This window comes from Acomys russatus, chromosome 27 (assembly GCF_903995435.1).
Source record: "Acomys russatus chromosome 27, mAcoRus1.1, whole genome shotgun sequence".
Lineage (NCBI taxonomy): Eukaryota > Metazoa > Chordata > Mammalia > Rodentia > Muridae > Acomys > Acomys russatus.
Genome location: NC_067163.1, coordinates 4,744,306 through 4,771,637, shown reverse-complemented (window position 1 = coordinate 4,771,637; position 27,332 = coordinate 4,744,306). Strand labels below are relative to the sequence as shown.

At 45.4% G+C, this 27,332-nt stretch overlaps 1 protein-coding gene across 1 annotated transcript in view; it reads right to left on the bottom strand.

Moving 5' to 3' along the window:
- Myo16 (myosin XVI) overlaps positions 1-27,332 on the bottom strand; it is a 373,810-nt gene that overhangs the window by 136,327 nt on the left and 210,151 nt on the right. Inside the window, 3 exon segments of the mRNA XM_051169490.1 lie at positions 1,693-1,768; positions 23,622-23,822; positions 25,085-25,237. Of these exon segments, the coding sequence (XP_051025447.1) occupies positions 1,693-1,768; positions 23,622-23,822; positions 25,085-25,237 (430 nt within the window).

The following is a 27,332-nucleotide window of genomic DNA, read 5'->3' as shown; positions in this document are numbered from 1 at the left end:
GTTAATTTTTGGGAAGAGGCGGTTTTATTTACTTCTGTACTTAGGCATTGATGGGTAGCCCTGCCCCCCCCCCTTACTCAAAGGCAGATCCTTATCTTCATCAAAGTTAAACCTCCATTTTCCTCAACTGGGTTCTCTACTGTGAAGATGACGGCACTGGAGGCCAGTGTTTATCAGTTATGCGCCCTTATAGCTACTTTCCAGGGCTCCATTATGCTCTGCAGATGCACATAACACCAACACAGCCAGGTTTCTTTGCAGTATGATGAGGTTCGTGAGTAACTGCAGTCTGTAGGCCAAGTGTGGGCACTGCATGGGCCTGCGCGACTATGCAGAGTGCTACGTGAGTGCTGCTGTGTGCCTCTGCACAGCCTATAGCAAATGTCCTGTTGTAGCAGCAGAGTAGGTTCCCAAAGCCTGCCGCCTCCTGTGCCCTCCACAGAAAGCATCCACCGCCTCACACACCAGCCGCGGCTACACCACAGCACACTGTAAACTCAGTCCTCCTGCTGAGAGCTCAGTCATGGTCACCAGTGTTTTTCTTATCAAGTCAACTTACTAACAAAGTGCAAACAACAACAGTAACAGGACTTTAAGATGAAGGCGTTCTATGAGACAAGCAAGAGTAAAACTTCCCCAGTCACCTTTTCTCAGTCTGTGTACATGTGTATTCTACCACTGCAGGAAACTAAAACAAAGCAAAGCAACAATGTCTACAACATGTTCTATGCATGGAGACCAAAAGGGAAGACGACCAAGGGTGAGTGTACCAGTGAGGCCGGTACTCCCGAGGGGGTGAGCACATCACATGTCTGTGTGAGGTCGTCCCCACTCCTGTTCCCCTGCGGTGTCTCAGCCAAGAGAACTCATGATAGCTGCGTGACTGAGAGGCCAGAGGAGAGAGCCCCTGTGTAAACAATGCGTCACAACTGTGAGGCTGTGACGCGGCCAGTGACTCCCTGAGTCAGTGGTGACGCAGATGTCTGATCTCCAGTTCCAAGCATCTGGCCGCCTCACAAAAGCCTGAGTTGTCCTTCTGTGAAGGACTCTGCCTTAGCCTCAACTCTCCTTTAAGAGGCTACAAGAGACTCTATCAAGAATATTAGAGGGGACAGAACCACACATATCTGATTATGGTGTATATTTTAGGATATAGTGTTACATATTGTACAGAATTATAGTTGGTCTATGCATATAAAATATTAATACTCACTAACTAGAAGCCAATAAATTTATATATTATATTATATATATACATGTACTTACACATGTATACATTGATCAGCTTTCTACTTAGAGGGCATTAATACTTCATAACTGAAAGTACATAAAAATAAAGTACCACTCTAGCAGTGCCCTGGAGTCATCTTTAGTAATGGAATTCACCATGCTGTGGCCTAAATAAGTTCAGAAGCCACGTTCATGTTCAATAGTCTCCGGGACAACCTCTTTCGTATGCATACACTGAGCAGGAAAGGTGTTTTACACATCTGTCTGCTAAAAAGCTTAGTCAATTTTGGGTTTCCACTGGATTCCAAATTAGGCTGCAATCAGCATATAGCGTGGCAACATGCTCATTACCCAGAACACTGGAGAGTAAATGGTGTTCCAACTGCCCTTCAGGTGATAGTGCGTTTTACAGGAAATTGTGCCAAGGTCAAGAAATCAGTGTGGGGAGAAAAATCAACTTACTTTTCATTACGAATAGGAGGTTCTGCGAAAGAGAGTCTTTATTTCTCTCGACAGCTCCACCAAGCTCATATGTTACCTGTAATGGGAGAAAAACAGCAAAATTACTTAAGGATAAAAGGTGACTGAAAAATCCTTTTGAAAGCCCCCATGGGTTTTCATCTCACTGGACAGGCATTGCTCACCATCAGCGACAGAGAAGCACCTCTCAGCAGGGCTGGTCATGACCATGAGACCCTTCTCAGAAGCTGGACAGCTCCCCTGCCATCATAAAGGATCATTCAACCCATAACTTCACAACGTGGAGGTAAGCCAGCCTGGCCTAGAGCCCGGCTTCCCCATTCTTCCTGTGCTCTGGAGGTCAGCCCAGTGACACCAAGCAAGACAAGCCACTTCATCTTCCCAGCCACTTGAGTCCACGTGGGCTTCATGTGCCCAAGTTCCAATTTTACATTTTAAATCTTAGGTGACCGATCCACATCTGATCAGACCCACAGGACTTTGGCTGTCATTTCTTCAAAAACATTTGTAAAAAAATTAATGGCAGCTGAGCTCACCCTCTCCTGGCACAATCTCCAAGGCCTCTGAAAAAATGTATACTGCCTTGGGCTTGCTTCCCAGATTCCCTAAGGGCCCTTCCATATATTGTGTCTGAATTCCCCTCTTCCAACACCCTCTTCCTGGCTTTACGTGTTCCTGCTGCAGACACTTGGCTGTATCCAACACCAGGTATTTGGGCCACAGCCTCAGCCCTAACAGCCTAAGGCATCTTCTCACTCTCCCTGAACTTTCCCAGTCTCTCCTCAGATCCCCCAACTCCTCCAGAGCTCTGAAATGGATGTTTCACTGGGTTTCTCTCAGGTCCTGAACCTCAGGCTGAGGACAGTAGCAGCTGGTGCTGGAATTCCACATTCCTTACTGTGACAGCACAGACAGGCTAGTCCTCAAGTCTTGCTGTAAGGAGGGGTCCTCTGCACCCACCATCCCATGCTGAGGTTTCAGACCAGCCCTGTTTGCCAAGAGTTTCCTGATACACCTTTTAATGGCATCACATGACAGTACACATGCCCCAGAACTGTCAGGAGTACTTGATCTGGTCTTTACGTTCCCAACATCATTTCTAATTTCACTCATTTGCAGTAGCTTTCAGGAAGAAGCTAGGATTCTCGCTCGAGAATATCTCTGGGCTCTTACTTCCTTTCCCAACAGCTCTCTGTTCCATCTTCTGCACACTATTAAGGTAGAGAACTTTTATGACCAAGATGGCATCCCTGCTAAGATTGTCCCTGTCATCTGACGGTGCCTCAGACCCCAAATTTGCCTCTTCAGTCCCCCATTTTTTTATTCTTAGTAATTCATAGTATTACTTATTAGTAGTAAAAAGTACTACTTATTATTATAACTGAAATAATGAGGAGACCAAAAGTTCATTTCTGACTTCTATGCTCTCATCTAAAACTTGCTGACTCCGTTGTTGGAGGGAGTGTCACCTACACAGAGCTGCTGGGACTCTGGGGCTCAGGGGCTGACTCCATTGTTGGAGGGAGTGTCACCTACACAGAGCTGCTGGGACTCTGGGGCTCAGGGGCTGACTCCATTGTTGGAGGGAGTGTCACCTACACAGAGCTGCTGGGACTCTGGTGCTCAGGGGCTGACTCCATTGTTGGAGGGAGTGTCACCTACACAGAGCTGCTGGGACTCTGGTGCTCAGGGGCTGACTCCGTTGTTGGAGGGAGTGTCACCTACACAGAGCTGCTGGGACTCTGGTGCTCAGCGATCTTTATGATACAGCTCTAGTCTATAACAGTCTATTTTCTGCATGAGAATGTAATGATTCCAAAACATAACACACACACACACACACACACACACACACACACACACACACACACACACCAAGACTTAACTGATTTTCTGTAAACACATTTATTTATTTATTTATTTATTTATTTATTTATTTATTTTTCTTGTTCCTGTCAATGTCTTATATCATGCTGGCCTCTTCTAACCTCCATGATAAGATTGTGTCTAAGCAGTGTCTGTCTGTTTCCTGATGAGCTCAATCTCCTTCCTGTTTCCTGATGAGCTCAATCTCCTTCCTGTTTCCTGATGAGCTCAATCTCCTTCCTGTTTCCTGATCAGCTCAATCTCCTTCCTGTTTGCTGATCAGCTCAATCTCCTTCCTGTTTCCTGATCAGCTCAATTTCCTTCCTGTTACCTGATCAGCTCATCCTCCTTCTTGTTTCCTGATCAGCTCACCCTCCTTCCTATTTCCTGATCAGCTCACTCTTCTTCCTGTTTCCTGAACACTCCCCTTTCTGTTTCCTGATCAGCTCAATCTCCTTTCTGTTTTCTCATCAGTTCACCCTCCTTCCTGTTTCCTGATCAGCTCACTCTCCTTCTTGTTTGTTCATCACCTGACTCTCTTCCTGGTTGTTCATAAGCTCACTCATCACAGCAACTAGCAAATGCCTTGTCCATTGGACACAATTGACAACCCTTTAGTGAAACAGAAAAGAGGCTTTGATATGTTGTGAATGAGAATACCATGCCATAGCATGGTCATTCTAAAGATTACACAGATACGTGTTTTGCCAGCATGCAATTGTGAGATCTGGGAAGTTGTCATGCATGATGTACTGGCTTACAGAACCAGACTCAAGGCTGAAGGTCTCTACTAAAACTAAACTTCACACTTTCCCTAATGGAGATTCCCTAGAAAGATATACTTCACACACAAGCACATGCACACACTCACATGCACAGGCACACACAGCAGTATTCTGTGATGGCTTGGTATTTATAGGAATCATAGTGTGTGGTTAGAAGAGTTCATCTTATGGCAAGTGGTTTGTTTTTTTTTTTTTTTGCATAAAACATTGCATCACAGGGTAGGTGGGCTTACTACTTATGCTGTACAGAATAAATTTAGAAAGCCCTTTAAGTCCTCTTCCAGGGACTAACTCGCATTCTGTAGAGTCCTCCAACTGTAAAACCTCTGAACCAACTCCTGACTGACAAGAGTTGAATTCAATTCAGTCTAAACACTGGATACTACAACAGCCAACACACAAATTCAAGTGACCAAGGTGTTACTTATGATTGACAGGCATGGATTCTCCAAACTTAGATTCAAATACTTTCTCTAATCTCAAATCTGAAATGAAGTGTTTACCTGTCGTCCATGGAATATTTTAGTATGAAAATGATGTGAGAGACAGTTATCTGCACCTGAGGCTGCACAGCAACATACTGTTTGGGGCATAGTTTCAATGTACTTTGCAAAGGGCACACACAATATATGCATATATGTATGGGATGTGAGCATATATGCAGACATGCAAGACATATGTTAAAAAATAGTCTTTAAAGCTAAAATACAACCAGACTCCACATTTTATTTCTGAATGAAGAGAATGAATCCCACCTAATGACTGAGTTTGCTATTGGCATCGCAAATTCACTCTAATATAACATGGCCATTTTAGTCGTGGGCCTGCATCAAGATTGCCTGAGCAGAGCCTGATATTTAGAAAGGTCAAAAGGAAAGAAAGATAGATAGGAATCGAGGGAGGGAGGGAGAGAGAGAGGGAAGGAGGGAGGAAAAGGGTCCTGGGGGTAGCACAGGAATCAGTTGGAAAGAAGCAGGCTGGCTGAAGCAGGGGGATTAGAAAGGGAAACAGGTAAATGTGATCATTGTGCCCCATGTACAAGATGGTAGTGTCAAAAGTAAAATAAAAGTCTATATACAAGGTACGTATCCATGACAACTTTGTGGCATGAATCACATCTCCCTATGTTTTTTAAATATTACAACTTACTACTTTAATTTTAGGATACCCCAAGTGCTCTGATTTTTCAAGAAATAATACAGGTAGGTTCTATGTGTCCCTAACCAGTTTCCTTCCATGGCAAGTTCCTAATCAAAACTGGGAGATTGACCAGAGCGATGAGACTGCAGAGTGTTTAACATCAGCACGGGCCTACATGTTGACTTTCTTGGATGGACCCCCTCAAATGGCCCAGTCCATTTGTTCTTTGGTGGCGCCTTCTGCCCTCTGTCACTATCTTAAAAACAAAAGATTTGAAATGTCATGTGACATGTAGTCAGCTGATTCTTCCCACTTCACTTTAGAAACATCATGGCTACTTTAGTGTTTGAATATTTTCTTAGTAAAATTTCCAGTAAGATGAGCCATGCTTCTGTGACTACAGAAATACTTGTTTTGATACAAGGTCTGACTCATGTGCCTCCTGCTTCTGCCTCCTTGGCACTGGCATTACTGCAGGAATGCTCCATCATATGCAGGTACATGCCCACATGCACACACGTGCATGCATTCACGCATGCAGCATGGGCTGTACTTGTTGTAGGAAATGCATAGCATTCAGTTGGAAGCACGGAAGGCACGGGTCATTCCTGTGTTGAGGACTCACTGTGCCATCTCCGATCCAGGAGTGTGGTGCGCTTCGCCTGCTCCGTCATCACTCTGCATTCTTCACTGCATCCCCCCCCCCCCTCTCTCTCTCTCTCGCTCTCGCTCTCTCTCTCTCTCTCTCTCTCTCTCTCTCTCTCTCTCTATATATATATATATATATATATATATATATATATATATATATATATAATTTCAGAGACTTGTACCTGAGCATTGTCTTATCAGTGATTATGAGTGCTACCATGTCTAATTTCAATGCCCATTGCTGACTTTAAAATAAACAAATTCCTATGTTTTTCTTATATCTTTTACATTTTTAAAATTTTTTTGAGGATTTCATACATGAGTTTTGTATTTACATCGACTCCACCCACCCCTCTCCCCCTCCAACTCTTCCCATGTTCCTCCCGACATTTCCTCTCAATTTCATAGCCTCTTCATTGCCACTGTTATGTTGTGTGTCCTACCTGAACTCCTACTTCTGCTATGGTTTTCTTTCTATCTAATGGATCCTCTGTGGTTTTGCACATTGATATTTATGTCCTGTATAAGCAGGGATGGGTGGTGTGTGTGTGTGTGTGTGTGTGTGTGTGTGTGTGTGTGTGTGTGTGTGTTAACTTCCAATCTGTCAGGCTTTTATTTCCTTTCTTGCCTCATTAGATTCACTAGAACCTCCAACGCTGTTCTGCACAGTGATGACAACCAGGATCGCTGCCGTCCCCTTGGTCTTGAGAGTAAAGCGCCCAGTTTCCACTGCTGTGTATCGCAGTAGCAATGGGTGGCTGTGGATGCTCTTCCTTGGGATGCGCTGTCTTTCTCAGCAAAAGACTCTTTTGGGGCAACGCAATTTCTTCCACAGTTGCCGACTTAGGATGCTTGTTGTGGCTGTACGCTGAATTGTATCAAGCTCTTTTTTGGCTTCCACTGATACAATTACATGAGTTTTCTCCTATTCTGGGTCATCTGGAATCATTTTCAAATATTGAAAGTATTTACACTTTTGGAAAGCATTAACTGGCCACGATAAATATATATATCACAAATTGCTGAGTGCAGTCTGCTATCCAAACCTGGTCTTGAGGGATTGTTTTCCACTGTGTGTGTGCACATCTTTGTGTTTGAGCTTTTTTTTCCTGGTTTTGGGATCAGGGTAATGCTAGCTTTGTAAAGCAAATCAGAAAGCATCCTGTCTTCTATTTTCTGGATCAGACTGCATGAAGTTTGTACTAATTTTCTTTAAAACATTTGGTAGAATTCTCCAGTTAAGCCATCTGGAAGAAAGAGATTTCTTTTTTTGGAATTTTGAATTTTAAATTCCTTTCCTTGACTGGCCTGCTTGGAGGATCTCCGTCACTGGGGTGAGCTGAGGTAGCTGAGCTTTCTGAGGAATCGGTCCATTTTAGCAAAGCCGCCACACCATGTGGGAGTCACTTGTGTTCCCCTTTCACCTCTGTGTTCCCCTTTGACCTCTGGACTGCTGGAAGGGCCATGGAAGTATTTTCTGACTTTTTCCTGATATTGGTTATTTATGTCCTTTTTGGGCAACCTAACTAAAACTTTTTAATTTTCATCCATGTATTCAAAGGACCTGTCATTTTTTTAATAAAGATTTGTTTTGATTTTTTAAAAATTATGCCTAGAAGTGTGTGTGTCAGCACATGAGTGCTGATGCTCACAGAGACCAGAGGCACTGGGCGGATGCTCTGGACATGGAGTCAAGGACAGCTGGGAGCCACCCCAGCCGAGGGCTGGGAACTGGATTCAGAGCCTTTGGAAGAACAGCAAGTGCTCCTAACTGCTCAGCCATATCCCTGGCTGCCATTTCCTTACTTTGAATTGATTTTTACCCTACATTTTTGTTGTTGTTGTTGTTTAAATTGTTTCTTACAATATATTTTGATCACATTTTTTCCTTCCTCCAACTCCTTCCTGATTCTTCCCACCTACTCACCCACCTAACTTCATGACCTTGTCTCTTTCTCAAAAACGAAACGAAACAAAAATCAAAACAAATCTCTCCATTTTTGAGACTGAACCTTAGATTTCAGAATTTCTCTATTCCTTAGTGGATGAACATTTGCTATTACCAAAGGCCTTTCTACTGTGCTGACTGTTAATAGATAAACTGTGCTTTTATTTTCAGCCAGCCATATGCACATACATCTGTATTTCTCATGTATAAATTCTCATATATATATTTATATACGTATGTACACATAAGCACATACGCACATCCACACAAACTCTCTCTAGACTCTCATTTGTCCCTTTTGCATGATGCATTATTTAGGGCTGTTTAGTGGCATGGTGTCAAGGAGAGAGTGTTTACCCTCCTAGTATGTGGAGATTTTCCTTTCATCCTTTTCTATTTCCTCTCCCGTTGATTGCCATCATGGTTGGGGAGCCTCCTCCTGTCCTCCCAGGCTTTAGGATTGGTTGAGTTTAGAACTGGGTTCCATCCAGGGCATGGTCTACACTGATGCCTTTTCCACAATTCTTGGAAAATGTGAGCTGTTTCAGGTGCGCTGGCAGTCCTAGAAACCCTGCATGTGATGTGGGTCCTTAGCTCTTCGGCATCTTTGCTTCTTGGCATCAGTTGTCCTTTGCGTCACTGAGAAGGGCAGCTGATCTTTCTACTCAGCCTTCTCTGTCACCTGTCTGTCTCTGACACATGGGAGGAGGGAGGCAGGCACAGCCACCATGGCAGCATCAGGCTAGATCTCCATGGACCTCTTCAACTTTGTTGCTGCTGGAGGCCCTTCTCCTGACTCCCAGTCAGCTGCTACCCCAAGCTGTCCGACCAACGACCAATGGGGCGATTCATGGGTCCCATACTTTTTATCAGCTGAAACTCATTTACACCTATATGATACAATTGCGTCTGAACAGAAGGAACCTCCTAGGAAGGCATCAGCAGTTGTGGCTGGCCAAGAGTGACGCCATTGGCAAGAGTGGCTGTCGACCCGAGGCAACACACTCACATGGAAAAGACACAAGTAAAGCTCACTGGACTGGGGAGGGGGGATCAGGAGGACTGGGGGGCGGCGGGCTTGAAGATTAGGAAGCCTGTGGGGACCAGCGGCTGGGATTTGGTATAAAAGCAGGGAACCAGAAAGCCCAGTAAAGTGAGCAGGTTTCTATGCAGGTAAAAATCTATCATAGAAACCACCGATAGTGTAATGCCTGGTTGTCAGGGGAACAGAAAACCATCTGTTCACAGCATGGCGACACCCACCTGGGGCAGCGAGGCAGGTTTTAGGCAGAGGGCTTTCCTGGCCTATAAAGGCAGCTGTTCTGCCCAGGGCACTCTGGTCCTCTGCTGTATTGTTTGGGAGATGAGAGGAGAGAGGTGGGGAAAGCAAAAGAGAAAGGCCAGGCTGGTTCCTTCACTTCCCTCACTGTCCTCCTAAAATGGGGCCTCCTTACTTCTCCATCCTAAAGCCTGAAAGACAGGCTAGCAGCACCCCTCATGCGTGTAATAGAGAAATTTATATGCACATAACCCAGAACAAAAATCTTTAAGGAAATCGTCGTGTATTCAAAAATTCTCTCTGGAATGATTCTGCTCAATAAAATTACTCAAAAGAAAACTTAACATTCTGCCTCTGATTCAGCTTTGAGCAATAGTCACTAAACCCTGCTTGATGGTGACAGTCAGGGAGTAGGGGGTGGGGGCAGCAGCCAGGGAGCCATGGCAGCAGGCTGCCATACTCACTGTAATACTCCCACACCACAGCAAATGCAATTAAAAGGTAAATTGCGTGACCTATACACAAGAACACGGTACCGTAACTGTGAATCATAGATCACCAAGTTGCCCAGTTTTCTGGACCCACAACAAAAATAAACGTCATGGAACGCTGGGGCAGATGCAAAAGTGATGGCCATCGAGCTTGAGCGTGGCTCATCGCCAAGGAAACAGGGATGCACGGCAGGCGGAGCCTTAGCCACGGCTTCATCTACCACACACACAGGTATTGCTCTGTGGCCTGGAGTTAAGAGGAGGTGTGGGCAGGGATCAGCCAGTCCTGGTAGCCTCCTCTTCTGGCATGAACACTGGGGTCAATAGGAGAGAGGCACAAACACGGGGGAAGGGCCCAAGTGCCAGCTATGTGGCTGGTACAGTCAGGGTTTCTGAAAATAGGGCTTCCAGATTTCCCAGCAGCCAAACTGCTCATTTATATATATTCATGTGAAGGCAAATCTTGCACATCTCACCCAAACTCCTCAGTCACTGCTTCTAGAAGGCAGGCCAGGAAAACACATTTGTCCCTTCCTCACCAGTCAGTTCTGATGTATGGTAAAGTCAGAGAACCAGGGCGGGAGAAAAATGAAAGGAGTAAATGCGTGATAAAGGCCATGTGGACACCAGGAAGGGAGCCTATGCCTCAGCTTTTCCTCTGTCCAGACATTGTTCACAGACCACCAAAAAGTGCGGTGTGTGTGACGACTGAGAAGAGGCCACCTATGGATATGGTGAGGTGGGTGTGAGTGACCCTACGTGTATTGAGATTTTCAACTTGTCTTCAGTGTGGCGATAGCAAAGGTTATTGGGATGTGGTGGCTCCCACTTGTAACTCATCACTCATAAGGTCAAGGCAATGGGATTGTCATAAATTCAAAGCAAACTTTAGCTGCGTAGTCAGTTACAGACCAACCTTGGTTACATAGTGAGTTCTAGGTCAGCCTGAGGGCTACAATATGAGGCTCTGTCAAAACAAACAAATAAACAAACAAAAAGTGTAAACAGACTGTCAGAATTAAAAATAAAAATTCTTTTAAGCCACACTAAATAGTTAAGTGCTCTCATAAAGCACGCATTTAAAAAATTTGGGAAATATTGAGTGGCTAAATTACTTCTTCAACTGCTTCTTCAAGAGACTGCCAATCTGTAATGTATTTGTCTTGATGTATCTATCTTTGGTGTTAACTGTTTTGCCTGTTTGAGAGCTGGACCTCTGCATGCACTCCTTGTTTTGCCAGGACATCATCTTGTTCCTCGTGTGTGAGTGAGTGTGTGTGTGTGTGCGTGTGTGTGTGTGAGTGTGTGTGCGTGCGTGCATGCGTGCGTGCGTGTGTGTGTGTGTGTGTGTGTGTGTGTGTTTGCCTCCAGTCAGTCACTGGTCCACTCAGTTCTGGAAAGATGCCCAGGTGGCCTTGTAGAAGTACCGAGTGATGCCAGAATCTGGGATAGGATGGGAGGAATGGGGGGACACAGCTTTGGTCAGCATTTATCCTCAGCCAAGCAGAATCTGCCTCCTGACTCCCATGGTCCCAGCAGCCACGGCTCCAGCTTCCGTACTTGTCCCAAAGCCCGAGGCCCACTGGGGCTTTTTCTTCCCTGCCCCCCTGCCCCCGCCTTCTGGATGGCGGGTGCTCCTTTTTCTCCTAAGTCTCTTTAACAACCCCAGGTTTTTGCCATTTCCTAGTCAATCAGATCTTCAAATTCATACTGTCCTCTTTGAAATTTTAACATATCTTCTTTAAAGACTTGGACTGTTCCCTAATTTGACAGTTCCCAAGACTTAAAGTCTTTGCTGGTCCTGGTGTCCACAGTTCAACTCTTTGTACCAGCTGTGTGCCTCACAGGAAAGCAAAGCCAATGGTGTGGCAGGGCAGTCAAATGATTGAGCAAAGATGGTGGGCCCCTTGGAGGTGAAAATGGAAGCAGGGTGCAGGAAGGCTGAGGGATGTGGCACAGAAAGAGATGGTGGACTCGTTACCAAGAGACTGCAGGGCAAGAGACAACGGCCATCCCTGAAGAGATCACGGGGGGGGGGGGGGGGGGGGCGACCGAAGAAGTAGCAGCCAGGGGCTGCAAGCTGCAGCACTTAACGCTGCCATGTACATCCTTAGTTCCAGCCACACTCAGGACTAGGATGCACGGGTGCCTCTGAGCACTGACATCACCACACTGGGTCCTCAGCGGAGTCCTGGGTTTCATGTGCAGATTCTCTGCTCAGACCTCAGATGTCTTCATTTTCCATTCCTGTTAACCATCGCCTCACTGGAAGAGCATCCATAACAGACATAGGCACAAAACACTAGGTTAAATTTTGATCATTTGTCTAATGCCTTCATGACAAGCTTTGTAAGTCAACATGTTAAGGTCAAGCCAAATGATAATTACACTATTATGCAATTAAGCTGTTCCTAAACTGGAGAGCGACATTTCCATGTGGTTGAAGTGCTAAAAGGTAAACGTTCCTCTATAAAACTTCCTGCAGTAGGCATGTAAAGACATGTCATGTGAAGAGCTTGGACGACTGGCATGGGTTGCTGTCACAGTCCATATTATATTTTTATGTGCATATGCTGTCTGTACTGTATTTAATATACATATATGTATGTGTCTGTGCGTGTGTGTTCATTAATCTCAACTTAATGGCCTAATTTTCTGCCCGATGGGTTACAGAGTAGTCACTGATTCAATGTCATGAAAAAAAGAAAGAAAGAAAGAAAGAAAGAAAAGCCATAGTCAACAGAAACACGAAAAGAGCTCAATCACATTCTCGCAGGGTACCACACAAATCAAACCACAGTTGTGACATGATCTAACCCCACTTAGAGCGACTCAGAAATACAGGTCATGAATACTCGCCAGGAAGCTGAGGGAGGCCCTTCGCTCCCTGCTCATGGGAATGTAAGTTAGGACAGGCAGCAGGAAAACCAGGATGAAGAGAGTCCCTACAAAAACTGAAATAGAACCACCCATGACACGTCAACTCCTCTGCCATGTGTGCATCTAAAAAGAATAAAATAGATCCAAAGAGATCCTTGTACTCCCATGTTTATTGTGGCATCGTATACGGCAGCTATTGCCTGGAGTCAGCCTTAGCCATCAGAGAGCTGACACTACTGCCTGAAGGTTGGTGTGCTGGTGCCCCACTGGAACCACAGAAGGCAGTCTATGGGAAAGGGAGTGCGCCGGGGAAATCAGAACAAAACGATGAGCGAGACTGTCACAAGCATGTCTGCACTTGAGGCATTAGAGAGGCTCAACGTTCATGGACGGTTGCTCTCTGATTATGACAAATCAAACTTGGGTCTGTGAGTGAAAACAAAAGCAAAGTGTTTTAGTTGCTCATATGCTCATCTGGGTTCAGGGAAGGCCTGCACTTTCTGAACGTACGTTAAAAGGCAGTGCAAGCAAAAAAAAAAAATAAAATAAAAAATAAATAAATTAAATTCAATGTTGATTTCACACACATTGGAGAGCAAGAGCTCTAAAGCCACCTGGAACATCTGATCTGTAGAATGGAAAACAGAGGTTACTTTCTACTCAAGGGAGACAAACTGAGAGACAGATTAGGCAAAAGGCTAGCGTGTGCGCTGTAGGCAAGGCACACAGCAGGAGCCAACAGCTTATGTCTGCTCCTCACGACTGGGCCAAAATACACACATTTAATGTCAGCAGCAATGTTAACAGAGAAGCAAAGCATGTGGACACATCAGAGGTAGTTGACATGCCTTTGAGGAAAAACAGTCCTTTATTCCTTTACAGACAGATACGATCCCCAAGGTGGTCATCCTCACGCAAACTTGAAATCTCAGTGCCACAAATGGCTTACCTCTTTGTTGGCCACTAGGGTCCTGGAGGCCACCAACACATCACAGGTTTTGCCTTTGCTCTTATCTACCCTCTAGAACTTGACAGAAGGAGCCTATTGCTGGAGACACCATATGCTTGTCACAGAATACGGAGAAACCAGACCGCTTTTCACCTTGGGTCTTCATCTCTACTGCTTAGCTTTTATCACGCTAGAAGGCGCTATGTATGCTGCGGCGGGGGCAGGGGAGATACTCATCAACCTCGCTCAGCCATGAATTCTATGAACCACAATAATGAAGGCCTTATTACTGACTGGCAAGATGTGCCCACTAGTGTAACACTGGCACAAATGCAACGGGAGTAACTAACCATTTTCTGATTGTGTGTAAGGACTATTCCCCAAGATGGGACTTACACCTGGTACTGTTAATTATGACAAGAACCTAAGACAAGATAGGTCGTGGGCTCTAGGGGGAAACCCCCTACTATTATTCTGGTGAATAGAAATAACATTAAAATGACTCATAGTGACATATCGCTATGCCCGTAAATTAGCGCATCACTCAGTCCTCATCGGATGAACATATTTTTGCTGTAGATGGCAATTAACACAGAGACTCACAAACTGGAAAACATACGGGGGGGGGGGGGGATTTGACAAAGTACAGCCCTAAAGGGGCATCTATAGCACATTCTTCTCCGGAGGGCTCAGGGATCTTCTAATAAGAGTGAGCAGAAAGGTTCCAAGAGCCAGAGGTGGCAAATGACTTCAAGGAATCAGCGTTTTCAAGTTGTAACAGGGAGGACGCACATAGGAACTCACAGCAGCTGTGACAGCACAAGACCTGTGTTGGCTCAATCCAGACAGCGTCCCAGCATGGGGAGGGAACATGAGAATGAAGTCCCCTAGCTGAGGAGCTGTCAGCCTCTGATGGATGATGAGCAAGCAAGATCAGTTTTCCTTGATGCTGTGACCTTTGATATATTGTGGGGTGGGAGGGATAGAGAGAGATCATGAAGTTGGGTGGGTAGGAGTAAATTTCATCAAAATACATTACATTAAATTCTCAAAAATTACAAAAAAATTAAAGTATTTTAGATTTAGAGATGTTGTGTTTTGTTTTGTTTGGTTTTGTTTTGTTTCGAGACAGGGTTTCTCTGTGTAGCCCTGGCTGTCCTGGACTCACTTTGTAGACCAGGCTGGCCTCGAACTCACAGAGATCCCCCTGCCTCTGCCTCCCGAGTGCTGGGATTCAAGGCGTGCGCCACCATGCCCGGCTAGATTTTGAATTTTGATATTCTAGTTTCTCAGCAAGTAAATTCTATGAGCGATTTCAAAATCTAGAACAACATAGATGAAACTGGAAATGCTTTGATCGCAAGCATTTTGGGTGAAGGACATTCAGCTTGCTCTTGGGTTTCTTGTTTTGCTAAAAGTGATATAAATATGGAAACTATTGTTTTTGAATTGATTTTGTTTTCAGAATGAGCTGCGGGAGAATGAGTACTTGGAAGGTGGCAGGGAGCCCTGTGAAGGTCTGAAGTGCCCAAGAGAGGCGGCTGGATCACCTGTCACGGTAGCTGTCTTCCCAGGACAGTGGGTTGTAAGTGCCCACCAGCCTGGCACTCAGAAGATCATCAATATTTATGGCACAGAAGTAAATCTGCACGCCCACCGTGTTTCCATCCCCTTCCTGCATCCTGTTATTTACAAGATGCAAAACATCCTCAGCAAAGTGGTTAGGATTAACAGATGATAAAAATGCAGAGCTTTACAGACATACTTGTGAATTCAATATATCACAGCAGAGTATATGTGAAGATTGGTTTAGCAAAATAAATAAATGATCATTTTCAGGAAATGCAAATGTGTCTTATTATTTTTCATGCATGGTTGAAGCTTTCTACTCAGTCTGTTGCAAGGACCTTGATCCCTTGTGGGCTAGGGCGTTTGTACTGTTACACACACACACACACACACACACACACACACACACACACACTGTAACTGGAGCACTCAGGTTTGCATATAAAACATCCTACACAGGCTCATTTTTCAAATACTTAGTACCCAGCTGATGGTACAGTTTGGAGAGGAGGCAGGGGAGTAGTTGAAGGAAAAGGGACAGGAACAGAGCTGGGTGCATTATCTGCTCCTACTTCCTGTCCTTGTTCCATGCCTCCGTTCACCTGGGAGAATGCCAGGCCTCACTACCACACCTACACAGCCATCCCACTTTCCCCAGCACGAGCAACTACCCCTCAGGTGACGAGCTCAGGCCAGCCCTTCCTCCCTGAAGTCGCTTCTTGTTAGCTGTTCAGTCACAGCACTGAGAAAAGTGACAAAAGTGACAGGCTTTACTATACTCCTGAGAAGTGATTTCTCCCAATAGGTTTTAATTTCTTCTGTTGGTTCGGGTTAATGGTGAGCACTGGGCATATCTCAACACCAAGATATCTGGATGTTACATTTGACACAGCTGAAATTAATGAGTATAGTTCCTTTGTTCCTTTTAAGGAAAATGTATTAACAAGAAAATGCCAATATTTTCATATTTACAATTTTCTGTCTGGCCATAAATGTAAGAGGATGTGCTAAACTTAGAAAGAGAACACAGGAGTCCCTGCACTTGCCCTTCACAGTAGCAAGGCAGAGAGACAGACAGACAGACAGACAGACAGACAGACAGACAGAGACAGACAGAGAGACAGAGACAGGCAGAGAAAGAAAGAGAGACAGAGACAGACAGAGACAGACAGAGACAGACACAGAAACAGAGAGACAGAGAGAGATAGAAAGAGAGAGACAGAGAAAGAGACAGACAGATAGACAGATAGACAGAGACAGAGACAGAGAGAGAGAGCGCGCGCCCAGGACAACCTTCAAAGGAAAAGTTGATGTAGGAAGAGACAACAGGCCCTACTGATGCTAATTTTTAGTTTTAAAAATATCCGACCAAGAGAGGAACAAATGCAGATTGTAAATTAAGCTCTTTCCACATGGGTCAAAATGTTTTCATCGAATACCCTTTAATAGCGTCAGTTTTGCTGAGACCAGACAAGGTTGATTGTTGTGTCTGGGGATTCTGCCTGGAGAAAAAGGGGGGAGGGAAGAAGCAGTAGCCACCCATTGATTTCCCTGTCTGCTTTGTCGTTTGATTTACAGGTTCGCTTTCAGAGTTTTCCTGGGTACATTGCATCTCCCACAAATCTTCAGAGACAAAGGCCAGGGCCCAAGCTATAAATGTCACTCCGGGCACAGGTGTACCTGCAAAGCTGAACAAGCTGAAAGAGTCCCCGTGCACTACCCATGCCAACAGGCCAGGAGTGCAGAGGTTGATTTTAATCAGTATGCCACTAGAGCACACTAGAATTGTCAGCGGGGTAAAGATTTTCCTTGGCAGGAAGATCCAGGTGGCAGCAAAATTCTAAATAACGAGTGACTTTGAAGCCCAGCTTGCTCAGTGAGGGAACACATCCTTTGTGAGGAGAAGAAAAGCATTCAGGTATTTTATAGATAGCCCGTGGATCAATAACAGTTTCTTCCCCTCACCCCACGTCCATCAGGAACGTGTTAGGAACAAATTCCAGCAACAGCCTGCGGAAATCACAATAATAAACAGGACGGATGCAGGCTTACGTGTCTGGGATGACAACTCTTTCTTTATGGATGTGGTGCAGGGCACTGGGGAAGACTCCTGATGCGTGCTTTCAAAACCATAAGTGCACTGTAGCAGGGGACCATAAACTTTTATCTCATCGTAAAATTACAAGGCAGAGTGCATACACGGATTGCAAGATTTTAATTTTCTTAAGGGAAATAATATTGAAATAATATCATTGGGTGTACAATAAAATCCCGCACACCTGTGGGTTCACTCACAATATTAGTCATAAACCCAAACACTAAAGGACCTCATCGTCTTTTACAGAATTCTTTTTAATCAAGGTATAGCTACTCGCCACAATAGGGCCTGTCTAGCCACTGGAAAAAGAATGTCACATTAGCATAAGTTAAGGCAGGCATCTGCATATTTTCTTTTTCAGTGCAAATTTTATGGCTTCCATAGATGGGGAAATCACTGAATTGTCTCCACTTATCTTTCAGGGGAGTCGATAAAATGTGGTGGAAAAGCAGTAAGAGACCATAATACAACAGAGTGGTTATCCCTGTCCTAACACTGATCAGCCTGTGCTAGGAGAAAGCAAGGATTCAAACATGTGTTACCAAGCCCTGCTCTACGTAGCACGTGCACACCGATAAGATGTAAGAATTTACAAATTTTGGCAAACCAAACCAAACCACTTAACTAACATTAAGTCCACTGGCCCCACCAGTTCTCATCTGGGTAAAACCGGTAAAGTGACTGGATGATCCCTGACTTTACTTTTACTCGGATTGTCTATTAAAAACTATGATTAACCTTGTGGCCCACATACATTGCAGGCCTCTGACTGCTGTGGAGGGGAGATGGTGGGTGCATCTGAGGGACTGTGTGAGAATAAGGATAATCACTCCTACGTGTGCTGCCACCAGACGAGACTGTGAGACTCAGGATCTCATGGCTGTACAACTGAGGGTCCTTGTCTTCAGACTCACATAGCTATGGAACGGACTTCAGACCCAGCCTGGGTAGACCGATGCCTCCACTCTTCCCTCCACACACAGGGATTCTGTACAGTGAGGGGAGAAAGCCCTGGGCATGTTGACCCAGTTGGTGGCAGGGAGATGAAGACACAAGGTCACGTGAGCTGAGACAGGGGTGTGCCACTCATCAGACACTCGTGTGTTGATGGTCGCTCCCAAATTCATCTTCACTCAGAGTTACAGACATTTATTTGAAAACATTTAAATGCGTAATTAGTTAGACTCTGACGGGGCTTATTATATTAGGGTGGTCCCAAAATCCATATGGGAAGAGGAAGTGACACATGACACAAAGTGGCAGAGCTGAAAGCAATGCACTGACAAGCCACCAACCGACCACCTCCTGTTTGCAGAGAGGCCAGAAGGAACCTGCAGATGCCAGAGTGTCAACTTCCGCCTTCCATTACTAGGAATATACATCCCTGTGGAGGCAGAGCCACCCAGTTTGTGGTCTATAGCAACAGCTCCGACAGCTTCACCCATAACTGCAAGACCTTGACAAATCATTGGCCTTTACCAAAGGCCTACTTTGAGAAAACCAACTTGGTGCTGCTCACGCAGGCAAGGATGTGCTCGCTGTGCGAGGATCAGGCGTCATTATGGTGACGTCGTGTCAAGCTGAAATAGTACCGATTAAGTCAGGAACTTGATGTTCAGAGAGATGGTCCAGATTTAGGAGGGAGGACGTGGAACTTGCAGGTGACACAGGAGACCGAGAGATTGAGAAGTATTGGGGTTTTAGCTCAAGATAAAGTTGCGTGTTAGTGTGTTTTGCTTTTCTTGTGTGTAAACTCATATGAACCAATGGCTGTTTGCATTCTCTTCCTCAGGCTGCTGCAACCAGTAAACAATTCGGGCAGCTGTAAGCTAGAGGTCTGTGCTCCGGCAACTCCAGAAGGCGGCTGGAGCTCTGGGGACTTCCAAGTAGGTCCATCCTGCCTCCCTCATCCAGGGCGGCTCAGGTCATACTGGCCTGTGGCCTGTATCTCTCTGATCATGGCCTGTTGGGGGTCACATGATTCCCCAAGCCTTCTGCACACTACCGTTGGAGTGGCATTACCCAGTCTCAGCTTATCTCTTCACACTGTAGCCCCCGAGACACATACTAAGACCCGTGTGCTGAGCAAGGCTGCACACACAGCTCACATGCTTGACGATCTGGTCCTCTTAGTATGGGGTGTGTACTTCTCCACTGAATTTTTACTTAAATTTCATTAATTTAATCTTTACTTTCAACCCCAGATCGCTTCACAGCTTCATAGTTCATTCCCTTTTCTCACATCAAAACTTAGGAGCTTTAAAGCACAATTTCCAACTAAAGTTAGGTTAGAGTTGCCTTAATGGAAATTCAACTTTCCTAAGAGCTGATATTGTCAAGCTGTAATTCTTCTTTCCTTCAAGATCTTTAATTTTAACAGCCAATAAATTCAGACACACTTGTGGATTTAATGCTGATCTGTCGCTTAAATCACCAGGTTAAGAGCAAACCCTCAAACAGGTAACTTCATATATGATTTAAAATTGGCTAAACAAATAACCAAACAAAAAGACGCCAAGCCCCTAACCCCCCTAAAGCCTTCTTTAATTCCAATGTATGCTCATTAATGAGATCCTGTTAATATTTCATGCACAGCCTCCTCCCATTTGCTTTAAAATATCTCTGTAATGGAGATTTGATGCTGCACCATGCTCCTAGGGGTAATGAAACATTCAGATGTGTTTAGGAAAGATCTTCAGATGTAATTCAGATAATGGTGCTTAAACATCCCTAAAAGGACCTCTGAGCTTCCGCCTCAAGCGAGCTTCCTGAGCAGGCCTGAGGCTCCTCTTTAGAGTTCCCAAGTTGAGTAAGTTCATCCAGACAGGGACAGGGGACAATACCAGTGTCACCCTCCACAGTAACTTACCCCTCTCACAGGGTGTAGCATATTCTCATTAAAATAAGCAAGTAAGTCCCACTAGGCAGGAGCACAGAGTGATAAAAGAAAGATGTTTTACACCATCCATGTGGTCAAGAAAATGCTGTCAATAACACAATTGAGCTCTCTCCTTGGGCATCATCTCCAGGGGTCAAAGGTTACAGGTCATAGACAATACATGCTGCTTTTAAGCAGGTGAACTTTCCCCGTATCTGTTAATCAACAAAATGGAGAGTGTCCCTGGTACTTTTGGTTTCAATGCAACGGTTTAACATGTATGTGCATGTGGCTACATGGGACAGTTCAAAAGGCATATGGGCCGACATACTGCTGGAGGTCACATAAATCTCACTGTGGCGTGTGAACAAGTCCCTGGGGAGTCCTTCGGCTACAACTCATTAGTACATCTCACCAAAATGAAAGATTTCTGTAAAGCCACAAAATCACTCCAATTATGGAAAACTCTCTTAAAAAACAAAGAGGCTTTTAAGGGAAAATGCACGGTGCTTCAGGGGCCTTGGCTCTGCATCAACGAATCACCGGGCTGCCCCTGTGTTCTTTAATTTCCCTAAGAACTCTGCAAACAATTCCCTAGTAATTTAAACTGTCGGCTGTTTTCCCCTTAAAGTTTCAAAAAACAAAATTAAAATTGAAATGCTATTAAGTGCTCAGAAAAATAATTACATCTGAACTTAAAATAATCAAGCTATGATTCCAAACCATATTGTTGCTGATTTTTAATGCAGTCAGCACCTCTTATGGGTCTGTTTTGTCTTTAGGCACAATGCAACAGACTTACAAATAAGGGCATTCAAGTGCACACCTTACAGAGCTCCAGGAAGCGCCTAAGAAAATAATTTCCTAAGTGAGAAGAAGTCATGATACCTGACTGTAGCTTTATACATTTCCCCCAAATTCAGAAAATGTATAATGTGGAGAAGGCAGAGTTTTTAAAAATCTGAAGATGACAATAAAACATTCTTCTAATTGTAAGGACTTTGAAAAGGCCAAGGAGAATTAAAACTTAGCAACTGTTCAGGGATTAAGACACAGAATCTTTCGCCAATCTCTTCCCATGTCCCACAAGCCTCTCTAAGCATCTAATGACGTCCGTGAACCCAACGTCTCACAGGGGCATCTTCCACCTAACGCCCACTTTGTCAGTCAGGATGCATGTTCCTAAACAAGTGAGCTTGTTCCGTCCCATCATACAATTAGGGATTGCGTTAAACTCTGTGACCCCAGCTTGGACTATCTGAATCTGAGCCCAAGACAGACACAGTGCAGCCCCTGCTTTATTTAGCCACTGTGCGGTCCTACTGGGCTCTTACCCATGCTTTGAACATCCCTTCACTCACTGCCTTCCTGTCCCCTTCCCGTGAATGCCACCCCTCCTGATCCCCTGATGCTGTTCCAATGTGGATGCTGGTCAATCATTAGAAAGCCCGCTCTGCCTTTCCCCTAATATGCCCAGTACTATCTCCACAGCATTAGAGCTTCATCTTCACTTCTCTGGAAACATGCCAGGGGTCGAGAGGAAGGAGCCATGAGTAGGGCACACACAGATCAGCCCAGATAGATAACGGCAGATGTCTCAACTGTTACTTTCCACATTCAATGACACTCACACCTTTTCCCAACTATGTAGGTGGTTATGGTGGGGGGGGGGCGCCTGCCCACTCACCCCTACTGCTTTCTCCAACTGCCTCTTTTGCACACTGCTTTGCACCGGGGAGCTCACCGTTCTCTGGCTCCCATCTCTCTGACACTGTTTGCTCTGGCTTAGAAGGCAGAAGCAATGGAAGCTACAGCTCTGTGCATTCTGACGGGTCGAAAGGCAATCCCACCACACACAAGCTTCTCTTTTCTGAGGCAGTGGTGAAGCCTGAGGCTAGTCCCTGTGTCCTGGATACTGAGTGTGAGGGTGTGCCTGCCGCTGTTCTGCAGGCGCAGGATACTGTGTGAGGGTGTGTCTGCCGCTGTTCTGCAGGCGCAGTGAATAAATGAATGAATGGATGGATGGATGGATGGATGGATGGATGAATGAATGAATGAATGAATCTGGCAGCAGGCAGCTTCATGGCATGTGTTAGGAGCACCTCTGAAATTTCAACTTACCCTCTCTCAGAGTTCTTTTCCTAAGCTGAGTTGGTTCCTTCCTAGATAGTGGGAGGGGCTTTTGTCTTGTGCCACTGAGTCCTGTGTAGTACAGTGGCTCACTCTTCCAGCGTTCAAGTCTTCGCTGAAGTACCCTCTCCTCTGGAGAGCATCTCTGCACTTTTATGAGCCAAATCATTGCTATAGCTCCAGCGTATTGATTTTTGTTACTTTGCCTTCGGCCGTCTCACCGTTAGGTGTGCACATGTGCGCGTACTCCTGCCTCATCTCTCATCCTCTTTTGATGAACAATGAAATCTCAGGAAGCAGGGAAGAGGTGAACTGGAATACATTAAGTCCCTCATCTTCATTAAAGTGCACAGTGCATGAGTGTTTGTGTGTGCACATGTATGTACACGTGTGTGCGCGCGTGCATATGTGTGTGCCCTCATGTATACACGCATGCATGTATGTATGAATGTATGTGTGTGTGGTTATAAGTGTAAGAGTGGAAGACATCAATAATAAATAAGGGCTGGGTAGGGAAAATAGAGATTATTTAATTAAGAGGTGGATAAATGTGCTATTAAGAAGCCTGGAAGGACGCTTCAAGTCTGCCCGGGAAGGAGTTAATGGTAGTGAGAAGGACTCAAGAAAACTGAGGGAATTAGAATACATGGCCTAAGGAGAAGACTCGCATGAGAGAGTTAGAGCAGGCAAATCATGGCAGAGCAAAGACGCACAAGCTTGGCACACTGTCACATGAGAGAACAAAGGAGTGTTGGGATACTCCTCCAGGCAGGGGCTAGACTCTGAAAGAAGAAACCAGAATGCTGGGAAAGGTTGGAGGGCTTGCTTTCTTAGGCTCTGAGGAAAAGTCTCCGACAATAAGCTCACATTCAGGCCAAGTGCACTCAGAACCCCAAAGTTTACATAAGAAATCTATCCCCAAAGTGCACGCACACACACACACACACACACACACACACACACATACAGACACACAGACACACAGACATATACACACACACAGACACACAGACACATAGACACACACACACACACACACACACACACACACACACACACACACACACTGAGACAGATACCAGGCTTGGCCTCAAACCAAAGGCAAAGAGCTTGCAAATGTTAGTGGCTGTGGGTGTCCTTGCAGCTGTTGAGAGTTTAACAGCACACCCTGGAACCTGGAACGGCTAAACCTTCCTCCCCTCTGGTGCGTCAGTACGCAGGGCACGTCACGTGCTCCTGCCACTCACCCTTCCTGCGTAGTGCATGACCGTGAAGGCTGGGCCTTGGCCTTTGAACGCAACGTTCCCATTGCCGTCCTTCACAGGAGAATACACTGCATTTGTGTTTGACAATTCCAGGAGGTTCTGCAGCTTTCTGGGAAGGTTTGGCTCCACCGACCAAATCGCTTGGCTCTCCTCATCCAGTAGGGAGAAGAGTCCTGATGGCTTCTGAAAAGTCAGCAAAAGTCAGAAGCTTGCTTCTGTCACTCCCCTGCGTCACTGAAGGATGCTCTCTGATTTTATTGTATTCACACAGCTACTCGAAATGTGAGTGTCGTGACTTTTAACACATGTTTATGTTTGCCCATGGCTGCACTCTGCCATCTTGGGCCTCTCGGCTGGAATTTCTATCCTGACAATTTGGTAGCAGGAATCAGAGTAAACTACAGTGTTAAGAAAATACACATAGTCAGAATAGAGAAATCTACCTTGTAGAGACAGAAGGTGGAGGGTGATGCCCTGAGGCTTCCTAATAGCTACATGGTGCCTGTTAGAAACACTAGTCAAGCACTTAGGGGTGATGGTGACGCTATCCTCCATCCCATGGTTGTATACAGGAGCTGCTGTTGACATGCTTGATAAAAAAAAAATGTATCACATCTATTTATTATCTACTTCTACCATGTGTGTGATTCTGTGTGAGTGTGTGTGTGTGAGTGTGTGTGTATGGGAGTGTGTGGGAGTGTGTAGGAGGGTGTGTGCATGTTCACATGATTGCATGCCAGGGCATTCTAGTGCAGGTCTGAGGGCAACTGGCAGGAGTTGGATGTGTCCTTTCATCAAGCGTGTCCAGGACTATGCCTAGGTCACTGGCTTTGGGGACAGGAGACTTTACTATGGAGTCATCTTGTTGCCTTACATAATAGACCTTTACTTATAGGATAAAGATACTGAGTCAAAAGCTTGTCAATGCATATAGAAATAATCAGTATGAATATAAACACATGCTGATGCTCTTGGGCTTAATTTTGACCAAAGATTAACTTAACCAAAAGTTATATATGCATTTACGTTTTCCTGCCAACTTTTCAAAATTTAAATTTTAGCACATTCACAGACCACTACAGGATGTGTAAAATATTTCATGGTATCACAGGTCTCAGGCATTGGCTTTTAAAGCTCATTTTGTATATGGACCTCCTGTAACTGGCCAAAAGAGACTTGTAGGTTTGATAAATGAAATGGCCGATATCCTCATATCATCAGGTTTTGATATTTCTTGTCCTTTCAATAAAGTGGTGAGCTTTCCAGTGCCCTTCAGGCAACAGTAACTGTGCCCCTCAAAAGACCGCTGGGGGATTGTGAAGGCAGTACAGAATCTTATGTATAAGGATTCCTCACAAGCAAGACCTTCAGAAAGAAAATTCTCTCTCTCCAGCGCACCTGAATGCATGCATCCTATTAAGTTTCTAATTATGTTATGTAAGTACCTGGAAGAAGAAATCCAAAACTCCAGCCTGGTTACCAGGAGAATAGGCAGTTTCCATGGCAACTCCCTCTTGTACACACTCTGTTTGCTCTTGTAGGAAAAGCACTTCCTGGATATAGTGATGCATCTTTTCGTTGGTCAGGTTGACACAGAGCTGTTCAGGGAAGAGAACAATACATCAGGTAACAAAGTCAGTCACACAGAGCCACCTGCTCATGGTGCAGTGTCCCGGTGACACAGAGGCTGGGGACATTAGGATGACTCGTGAGGCTTGCTCTAGAAGGCAGCTTTGTTCAGTCACTTCTGAGGTCATACTGTCCTAATGTTGAACATGAGGTGGGCATGCTACACACAACCAGTGCAACCACGGTGCCTACACACAAACATCAAGTCTCCAGCACTTGAAAATGGAAAGCCGCTTCTAAAACGAAGATGTTCTGGGCTCTGGTGGGCAACTGGAGATTAAAGCCTTCTCGCTGTGGGGTTCCAGGGAGAGTAGGATGTGCCTTGTGCACCCTGCTATTGCTCAGGTTGTCCTCGGGGAGAGTGGACATAGATAGCCTCTAGGAATTACACTCAGAATAAGGGACTATCACACTAATAGTGTTCTTAATTAGAACACACCTTCCAATTCCTCTCTTTCCTCTTTCCAAAAGACATTCCCAAGAAAACAGAATTTTATCTTTTAGTCTTTTTTTTTTCTTTATCTTAAAATATGTTCTTCCACCATGACTCCCCCCCCCCCCCCCCACACACACACACAACACATATGATTTTCATCACTCCAACTTCAGTGCCCCGGCTTACCTGGTTTACCCCCTCCCCGCACCCTCTTTTCCCTCTCTTCCCAACAGCTCCCTCTTCTACAGTCTTCCCCTTTTGGTCCCCTTAACTAGGGTTTCTTTTCAGCATTGGGGAGGGGTTATTTCCTGACACAAGGACAACTTACCAGTGGCTACAGCTCTGTGGAATATGACTCCCCACTCCCACCAAACATTAACAGCCTCTAGCTAGTCAGAGAGAGATGAAGCCTCACGAGCTGGTGCCCCACCATGATGGAATTTTGACAGGTCTTGGGCAGGTTAGCTGCAGATGCTAGATGCCATGTCTCATGCAAAGCAATCAATTTGAATAAAAATAAAACATCACTTTTCTTCCAGGCTTGTTCCCATTTTCTTTCTTTCTTTTGCTTCATTTTTAATACTTTTCAATCCTTTAAAATTTTCCCACATGTGAAAAAAGTATGATGGTCATATCCCTTCCTCCCCTTTTCCCCCTGGTCCCCCTGAGCCACCAGACACGTCTCTCAATTTCATGACCTCTTTTTCCTGTTTTGAAAATAACTCATTGGGTCTAATTGGCCCATATGTACAAGCCTGTAGGACTCTGCCCTAGTGCACGGGGTGAGGGCGGGGGAGTCTCCTATCAATAGCCACCTCCCTTCCCATCCCTCTCAGCTATTAACTACTAATAGTTCCTTAACCAGGGGAAGGTTCTTGGAAGCCTCCCCCATCCCCTGCCCTGTCCCACGGAAGTTTTCACTAGCCTGATCTTGTGGAGGTCTTATCCAGGTAACTGCAGCTTTCTTCTGCATTAATGAATAAATGAATGAATGAATGAATTAACGCATGCACAAAGGTTTGTCCCTATTATCAAGTGAAATTTCCCCTCTCATCTTTCCTGGAGACGTCTTGGTCCTACCTAACACTCTTCTGGAAGTTTCCACGGATGCACATCCCCAAGTCAAATGCTCAGTTCTCAGAAGCTATGTTCTTGGAACCTCAGTGACACTTGCCAGACATCTTCCCCCTGGGCCACATCCTCCCCAGTCTTGAACTTCGGCCTCTCTTGACCTCCTTCTCCTTGGTCATTCTTCTTGACTCTCCCACAGGTGCTTTTCAGCTTGGCCCACATCATCTCTGCTTTGCCTCCAGCCTCCCAGATCTCTTTTCCTCCTCCCAGATCTCTCTTCCTCCTCCCAGATCCCTCTTCCTCCTCCCAGATCTCTCTTCCTCCTCCCAGATCTCTCTTCCTCCTCCCAGATCTCTCTTCCTCCTCCCTGACCCCTCTTCCTCCTCCCAGACCCCTCTTCCTCCTCCCTGACCCCTCATCCTCCCAGACCCCTCTTCCTCCTCCCTGACCCCTCCTCCTCCTCCCAGACCCCTCTTCCTCCTCCCAGACCCCTCCTCCTCCTCCCAGACCCCTCTTCCTCCTCCCAGACCCCTCCTCCTCCCTGACCCCTCCTCCTC